This window comes from Ipomoea nil, unplaced genomic scaffold (genome assembly GCF_001879475.1).
Source record: "Ipomoea nil cultivar Tokyo-kokei standard unplaced genomic scaffold, Asagao_1.1 scaffold3056, whole genome shotgun sequence".
Lineage (NCBI taxonomy): Eukaryota > Viridiplantae > Streptophyta > Magnoliopsida > Solanales > Convolvulaceae > Ipomoea > Ipomoea nil.
Genome location: NW_017619484.1, coordinates 933,387 through 942,564, shown reverse-complemented (window position 1 = coordinate 942,564; position 9,178 = coordinate 933,387). Strand labels below are relative to the sequence as shown.

The window sequence follows — 9,178 nt, the reverse complement described above, 5'->3', positions numbered from 1 at the left end:
TCAAAAAAAAAAAAAAAAAAAAAAAAAAAAAAAAAAAAAGACCTCAAGTCCTCAACACTTTGATATTATTCAATAATAATCAAAGCTGCCGTTTTCCTTCTCTTTAAAAAAAAAAAAATTATAAAGCAAATAAATAAATAAAATACTAAAGAACATTTTAAATTTCAAAGTCGATCTAATGCAATCGCAGATAGCTTGTAGCTAGGAAAAAGTTTCTAACTTTTAATTTTCATAACAACCCACTTACTTGTTTTAATTATACTAATAATATTATTATAACTATAAATAGGCCACAGGGGTTATGCATATGATAGGAATAAGTAGAATAAAAATGTATGATAGTTTAGTGGTTGCAATTGTTTGTTGCTTATTCATCTGGCATGCCAGCTTGTTGATATCTGGTGTTAGTGTTAAAAATACACTTGCACCTGGAGAAAAGTTGTTACCGAATGATGACGATTACTTGGAGTCATCAAATGAATTCTTCAAGTTAAAACTCATGAAGCGACCCGGCTCCGGCTCTAGCTCTAGCTCTGGTTTTAGCTGCTTTTTGAGTATACAGTGGGCCAGTATTTTTGTCACACCCACTTCTGAAGAAAGAACAATTTGGGTTGCTTGGCTAGGTGAAAGTGAAAGTTGTGATATTCCAGAATTAATAATGGAAAGAGAAGGGCAGTTGTTGATATTTGCTGATCGTTACTTCGTTGTAAACCATGATCAACAATATCCATTTGTTATGAACACAACAGCAACTCTACTTGACACCGGCAACTTAGTTTTGAGGGGTGGGGGTCGTACGTTGTGGCAAAGTTTCGATCATCCCACTGGTAATACTTGGGTTCCAGGGATGAAATTGGGTATCTTTGGCCTAAAAACTCCTCAACAGCAGCAGCGTTGTCTGACTTCTTGGACAAGTGAGGAGAACCCTTCTCCGGGTGCTTTTAGCTTTTGTGTTGATCCAAACAATACCAAGCAGCTAGTTGCCATGCGAAGAGGGGTTGTTTATTGGCACAGTGGGGTCTGGAATGGAAACAATTTTCCATTTCTTCAACTCAATTCCCATCTCAGGTATTTCTCTAACCACAATGAAACCTATTTTGCTTGGGATTGGAATTTAGATATGGCTTCAGCCTCAATCACAATTTATGCAACTGGGGCAATTTATGCATTTGTTAGTGGCGGCAGGACATTTGCGATATCAATATCAGAAACTAATATTAACTGTGATCATTATAATGATACTAATTATTCCAACGAGGGGTGTGTTGTAAGATGATATGATGATTAAGGGAATATCTTTATTATTATAACTGATTTATTATCTTTACTATTAGAATTGATTTATTTCCTTTAGAGATAGCAAATAATTAGGGTAAGGATCTTTAGTGATTCTCCTTTCCTTTTTATGTTTTTGCTAGTCTTCCTTTCCTTTTTATGTTTTACTAGTCTTTGTAACCCTCTTATATAAAGGGGATTTTCATTCTAATAAAAGGACAAGCAAGAAAGAAGTTAAGTTAAAATCAAGAGGTGGGAAAACTCTCAAAACGTTCCTATTATCTTTGTTCCTTATATTTATCTCTCAACATAGACAACCCCAATAACCCTACTCGCCCTTTGACGCGTGCTTTCACCCGAAAACATAACATTTTGGTTCCGTTGCCGGGCGTCAATATGGGCGATATCAAGAAACTCCAGGACGAGGTCCGAGCTATCCAGGCATCCATCGAAAAACTGGAACACCTTCCTGCAGCTGTGGACTCTCTAACCGAAACAGTAACCAATCTCTCCCAGATGGTGCACTCTTTCTTCACATCGCAGGCCACCACTTCCACAACTGTGGCAGCCTCTCATGGCAACCAAGCCACTCCGGAGACTGCACTGCCGCAGCCAGCTGCTCCCATTCCGGCTACACGATTCACCAGATTGGAGTTCCCCACTTTTGATGGCAAAGGGGACCCTCTTGTTTGGCTCCATCGCTGTGAGTTGTTCTTTGATAAATCACCGCATTCTGATCATGAGAAGGTTACCACAGCAGCGTATTATCTGTTCGATAGCGCCCAACTGTGGTACAAACGTCGCATGCAGGATGGTCAACAATTTTCTTGGAATCAATTCAAAGGTGCATGCACCCTCCGTTTTGGACCACCCCGGAGCATCAACCCGTTAGGTGAACTGGCAAACCTCAAACAACATGGTCGGGATTTAGACGAATTCATAGATGATTTCCAGACCCTCCTCGCTAGAGCTGACAACGTCCTTTATTCTCAACAAGTCAATCTGTTCACAGCCGGCCTTGATGAGGTTCTACGTATAGATGTTGAAAGGATGCGGCCAGTTTCTCTTGATGAGGCCATTAACATAGCACGAGATTATGCTCGTAAAGGCCTCCTGCTTCACAATGCACCTCCCCGACAAACTTTCCCATCCCAAACACCCCCTAGTTGCGCCATAACAGTGCACCAACAGCCACAATCACGCCCTCAGTTCCATAAACTCTCCCCGACAGAAATGATAGAGCGCCAAAAGCGTGGCCTCTGCTATAATTGTGATGAACCATGGGTAAAGGGCCATCGTTGCAAACAACAACTATACATGCTTGGCTTTAATGGCGAAGGGGACGATGAGCCAATTGACGCAACGACCCCAGACTAATCAATTCCCACTTTTCTAGATTTCAAGCTTGAGGACAAGCTTGATGTCCAAGAGGGGAGTAATGATATGATGATTAAGGGAATATCTTTATTATTATAACTGATTTATTATCTTTACTATTAGAATTGATTTATTTCCTTTAGAGATAGCAAATAATTAGGGTAAGGATCTTTAGTGATTCTCCTTTCCTTTTTATGTTTTTGCTAGTCTTCCTTTCCTTTTTATGTTTTACTAGTCTTTGTAACCCTCTTATATAAAGGGGATTTTCATTCTAATAAAAGGACAAGCAAGAAAGAAGTTAAGTTAAAATCAAGAGGTGGGAAAACTCTCAAAACGTTCCTATTATCTTTGTTCCTTATATTTATCTCTCAACATAGACAACCCCAATAACCCTACTCGCCCTTTGACGCGTGCTTTCACCCGAAAACATAACATAAGATCACCCAAACAATCCAATTGTAGTGCTGGAGACAGGTTCAATTTAACAAATGGTTTCATCGAATTCAATTTATGGGAACTAGAGCTATTCAACACCACCTTAAGTATAGGTGACTGCTATGAAATGTGTGTAAAAAATTGTTCTTGCAACACCTATGCTACACTTGAATCTGATGGAACAGGTTGCAAATTTTCGTCTTCCACTAAATACCATTACTTGTCTCACGGCGACAATCTTTACATTCGTTATGCAAAAGCAGCAGGTAGATAGGTCGTCCATCCTTTTTACTTCCTGCATGCTTCAATTTTCACTACTGGAAATTATGGAATTTCCGACCACCTGAAAATGATCTTAAATCAAGTTGATACCAAAAAGTGGTCGGAAATAGCAACAAAGGTTTTTCCGGATACCAAAAGTGATCGGAACAAGGCTTTTGACTTCAAGTGGTCGGAAATTTCATAATTTCCAGTAGTGTTTAATTTCCTTAATTAGTTTTCTCCATCATAACTTTCATTCGTTATAAACCTAACTAAGCCCTCACTCAATTGCTTCAATTCAATTCCGATTATCTCAAGCAAATCAAATCCATTCTCCTCCTCCTCCTGCTGCTGCTTTGACAAGGAATATGTCACACCATATGATGAGAACCACAACTATAATTGCTCTTACGGTAATACTGCCTGTTATCACCCTGGCCCTCATGATTTTCCTAGTTTGGTATTCAAGAAAATGTTGCACCAGCTTCTTCATAGGTACGCTGCTATATATTCTTTTAATATCAATTTACACTGCTGGAAATTATGGAATTTCCGACCACCTGAAAGTGATCTTAAATCAAGTTGAAAGTCTTGTTCCGACCACTTTTAGTATCCGGAAAAACCTTTGTTGCTATTTCCGACCACTTTTTGCTTTCGACTTGATTTAAGATCATTTTCAGGTGGTCGGAAATTCCATAATTTCCAGCAGTGTTATCGTCTCATCATATTTCTTAACTCTGCCTAATCAACTATAAGTATTGACACAGCTCCAATTGTGCAACCCATGCAACAACTTGCTGGGCATGACGAGGAGTTACCCTTCTTCAATTTTAAAAGCATAGAGATGGCAACAAATTATTTTTCTCAAGAAAATAAACTTGGTCAAGGAGGATTTGGTCCTGTATACAAGGTATCACCTATACTCACATATTTTTGTTGTTTTCACACTTTAGGCCAAAAATTATGTATTTCGAAGTGAATTTTAATTTTTTTCACCTTTATTTGCCCTTGTGAGTATATAGTAGTATTTTCATTTTTAGTTCTTTATTTTTTTTCCATTTTTTATACGTGATTTAGAATTTTATCACTTTTAATTTAATATTTCCACCCAAATTTTTAACTAACAAAGCTAGAAATTTCAACTTTAATTTAAGGAAAAAAATTTCCATTCATTCTAATTAAAAATTTCAATAAAGTTATTTTTACATTTAATCTCATAACTCATGAATATGTTGACATTTATCCTTTTTTTTTTTTAAACACATGTTGCCCCATTATGGTTAACTTACAGTATTATAGTGAATATTAGATAGAATTAAATGCTAAAATTCACCAATTTCTTCATGTCATGCAATAGTAACAAAACTAACAATACAAAGTGCTCCCTCCTCGCATTTTAGTGGATTCAACTTTTCTTTCTTTAATTATTTTCATTAACATTTTCTTTTATAATTTTTGAATTCAATTTTCTATGGTTAAGAGCATTTTATATGTTGTTTTTAAATACGAAAAATGACAATTTTAGTCCATCAATTATGCCTAAATTGTAAACTCGATTCATAAATTATTGTTTTATACAATTTTTTCCTTTTAACTATGTCTGAAAGTGATTTTTTTAATCCATTACTAATAAACATTAAAAATTTATTTTGATTTCTCAAAATATTAAGAACAAATTGATCATTTTGTAAAATTTTCAATTTCTCCACTAATATTATTAAATGGTAATTACGTAGCTAAATTCTTGGAGGTCTTCCATTTGTCATCAAGCTAATAAAAAAAATGTTATGTACTTGTGATTGTTTAGGTGCCTTTAATTTATCCACAACTGTGCATATGAATCCAACTCATTTAATATAAGAAATTAATATTTATTTGTTGTATATTCGTTTAATGACACCTCATTGATATTTACTAATTGACTTTTAAGCTAAAGTTCAAAGCCTATTTGATCCTTTTCCCTAAAAGGCGAACCAAATACTTCACAAACTGTCAACCATGTGGAGCAAATCATAGTCAACAAAGACTAAAAAAGAAAAAAGAAAAAAGGCTTTGGTTTCAGACTTTCTTTTGACCAACACATTGAGATGTTACAAATATTAAATGACTAATTTGTACTCTAATAATTTACTAAATCAAAATAAATTTTTAATGTTTATAAGTAATGGATTGAAAGAATCACTTTCAATATAATTAAAGGAGAAAAGTCATATAGAACAATAATTATGAATTGAGTCCACAATTTAAGCATAATTGATGAACTAAAACCGTCATTTCTCCTTTCAAATATATAAATTTCATTTACTAACATTGAATTAATTATTATTATTATTATTATTAAAAATTTAATTATAATTAAGTTCAGTCAAATCTCATTAATTAAACAAGTCATATAAAATGAGATGAAGAGAGTAGATGTCTTTCTGGTTAATTAAGATCAATAAATTTTATTCAGGGAATATTAGCTAGCGGTCAAGAAATTGCAGCAAAGCGGCTCTCAAAAATGTCTGGACATGGAGTTGAACAATTCAAAAATGAAGTTCTATTGATCTCCAAATTGCAGCATAGGAATCTTGTTAGACTTATGGGTTGTTGCATTCAAGGAGATGAGAGGATATTAATATATGAGTACCTCCCAAATAAAAGTTTGGATTCAATTCTTTTTGGTTAGTTTGCTTTATTTGTTTCCATTATTCATCCTATATTTATCTTGCTTGGCTCCATTTAGAATGCATGACACGGTTTTACACAGATGCAAGAAAGAAAGTTTGTCTTGATTGGGAAAAACGTGCATCCATAATTGATGGGATTGCTCAAGGGCTTTTGTACCTCCACAAATATTCAAGACTAAGGATTATACATAGAGATTTAAAAACAAGTAACATATTGTTAGACGTTCACATGCATCCCAAGATTTCTGATTTTGGAACTGCCAGAATATTTAAAGATAGTGATTCTCGAGCAAGCACAAAAAGCATTATTGGAACCTAGTAAGTCATGTTTCAAATATCTCTTATATTATATATTTTTCTTTTATGTAACTTGTAGAACAATTTCATGGTCAAACAGTGGTTACATGTCTCCTGAATATGCCATGGATGGTTGCTTCTCGGAGAAATCAGATGTTTTTAGCTTTGGAGTCATGATAATGGAGATTGTAAGTGGAAAGAGAAACAATGGCTTCTACAATCCAGATCGTGTTTCAAATTTACTTGGTTATGTAAGTATTACTCTATACATAAATTGTAGACAAAAAAAAAATTAATTTAATTCTATGATTCTTTTATTCAAACGTCACTATTTTAATATGAGTAATAAGTTTTTGTTTCTAACTTTAACTATAAATGATCATTAGGCTTGGGATTTGTGGATAGATGGAAAAGTTTCAGATCTAATAGATCCAACAATGGACAAAATGATTTCAGTTATTGAAGCAACAAGATATATTCAAGTAGGTTTGCTATGCGTTCAAGATAGTGCGACGGATAGACCAACTATGACAGATGTGGTATCCATGTTTGGTAATGAATCAACAATCTTACCCATTCCTAAGCAGCCTGGTTTCTCTGCCATCATTGGTTTAAAATGTGGTGATGTTCCTAATAATTCAAAACCTTACTCTGTTAATGGGGTCACAATTACAGAGATCGAAGGTCGATAGCCACACTTGTTACAAATTACTCTTATTCCTGGACAAAGACTTTTTGGTTCAATTTGGTTCTAAAATAGTTATAAACTTCAACAAATATTGTGACATGTCTAATTGCAATTAGACATCATTTCTTTGAATGTAATGCTTTTAAAATAGTTTTCAAAAACTGCATATTGAATGTTGTAAGATAAGCTCGTGTTCATGGACAAATTCTATTTTTACCTTGAAATTAGCAATATAATGCATGACTCTAGGTTTTGAGTGCCCTCGAAAGTAGTCACACACAAGTCTACTAGTCAGCTAGTAATTTAGTGGTGAGAGGGTTATATTATATTGTTTTTTTTTTGAAATATATTATATTGTTGTATCGAATGGATATTACTGAATATCAAATAAGTGATAGACTACAACATTATACAATCACAATTTTAGAAAGTGCAACAACAAAAATAAATAACATAGTGTTGTAAATTAAGATGTTTTCTTGAGTGCATTGTTAACATTAGTATTCAACCTTCTTCACTTTTCCCCATTATTTAACGTGCTTAACTTTTGATAAGAAAAAGCAAAATGGTGACAACATGCCAATGAGTCCACAAAAGTCCAACACTATCATTATAAATACATACCAGTTGATAACATAAACTGATCCAACGCTTTCATACCAAGTTGATAACATAAACTGATCCAACATTGTAATCCAAAATGGTGACAACATAAGACTGTCAAAACAGCAAATTCTTTCCAACACTATCATTCATACATAATATTTTCCAAAAAGATGTCATTCATACATAATAGTTTCCAAGAGCACTTAACTAACAACCTAATATATATCAATGGTGCTCTTTCATTTGCGCATCCTTTGGACCTAAACATCGAAGATGATCTCGTCATGTACTTTTGAGCCCTAGCAGTCCATGATTTGGTCATTCCCAAATTCTTTTGAGTTTTTGCTTTGTTTAGAGGAGCAGAATCATTTACTTGTTTTCCTTTGCCAGCATGAGCGCTATGGTATTTCTTCGTTTTGGAGGTTGGCCAAAACTTATCTTCACTCCATGAGAAGTAGTAATCATTCCCTCACCGTAAGTCTTATGAGTTTCTATTTCATGGAGTCCTACATTTGAACATGAAAAACATAATCAACAAGTGTGTAAATAAATACATTGAACCTTAATTACAAAATAATAAAAGTGTGTGGAATTAAAATCATCAACAATTGTATGCGCACTGTCTCCTACACTTAACAATGGATCAACTACAATATAGGATTAAAAAGTTAGCATGTATCATATTTTCTCTGTTCATGAATATAGGATTCAGCTATTACCTTTTGTCTGTGCTGATGGCAATTGGGAGCCCACATCACCCTGTGCGCCTGGAAATTCTTCATATGCTGTTAGAAGTACTGGGACTGCTAGAATTGGTGTTGGAACTGCTGGAATTGGTGTTGGAACTGCTGGAATTGGTGCTGGAACTGGTGGAATTGCTATTGGAACTACTAGAAGTGTTGCTGCATGATTTATTCTCTGCATTTTTTAATGTTAGTTTAAAAAAATATATATAATGTAAAACAGAATATAATTGGTTAAAAATAGTATGTAATTTACCTGAGGACACCTCCTACTATTATGACTTATACGCTTGCAGATTGAGCAATGAAGGGTAACATGCATTCTTGACATTTTCACTCCATCTTTGGTTAGTTCACCCCCAGATTTCTTCCTTAGTTTTCTTGGTCTGCCAACCTTTTTAGTAAACAAAGGAGATAGTGGTGGTTCTCTATCCGTTTGTGGCCATTCTTAAAGCCCAGCCATAGGTTGAATACAACCTGAGTATAATTGTTTATAATTCTCAATAGTGTAGCATGAATGGACATAGTCATGTAGTGGGCTTTTCCATATTTAACCCAAAGAGCACATGTGGCATGCCTGCAAGGAATGCTAGTGAGATCCTACTTCCTACAAGAACATGTCCTAGCTCCAATGTCTATTTGGTGTTGTTCAGTAGCTCCCTTTACTTCAATCAATACATATGTACTTTGATATGCCCAATACCCTCCTATTATTTCTCATAAACAGAAATTTTCTTTGCTATGGATGGACATATTCTTCCTGACCACTTCATTCTTCATTCTACACTCAAATAACCTCAACATAACTTGTCTCATAATCTCAA

General features: G+C 34.6%; 2 protein-coding genes across 2 annotated transcripts; both read left to right on the top strand.

The window, feature by feature from the left end:
- The first annotated feature begins 331 nt into the window (after positions 1 to 331).
- Positions 332 to 1,276, top strand: LOC109164048 (G-type lectin S-receptor-like serine/threonine-protein kinase At1g67520). Its single transcript, XM_019312800.1, has one exon. The coding sequence runs from the start codon at positions 332 to 334 to the stop codon at positions 1,274 to 1,276; it is 945 nt and encodes a 314-aa protein (XP_019168345.1).
- Positions 1,277 to 4,167: 2,891 nt separating this feature from the next.
- LOC109164025 (receptor-like serine/threonine-protein kinase SD1-6) lies at positions 4,168 to 7,091 on the top strand. The gene is made up of 5 exons (XM_019312774.1): positions 4,168 to 4,258; positions 5,804 to 6,014; positions 6,101 to 6,338; positions 6,418 to 6,568; positions 6,704 to 7,091. The coding sequence occupies exons 1-5, from the start codon at positions 4,193 to 4,195 to the stop codon at positions 7,007 to 7,009; spliced, it is 972 nt and encodes a 323-aa protein (XP_019168319.1). The 5' UTR covers positions 4,168 to 4,192; the 3' UTR covers positions 7,010 to 7,091.
- Positions 7,092 to 9,178: the final 2,087 nt, after the last annotated feature.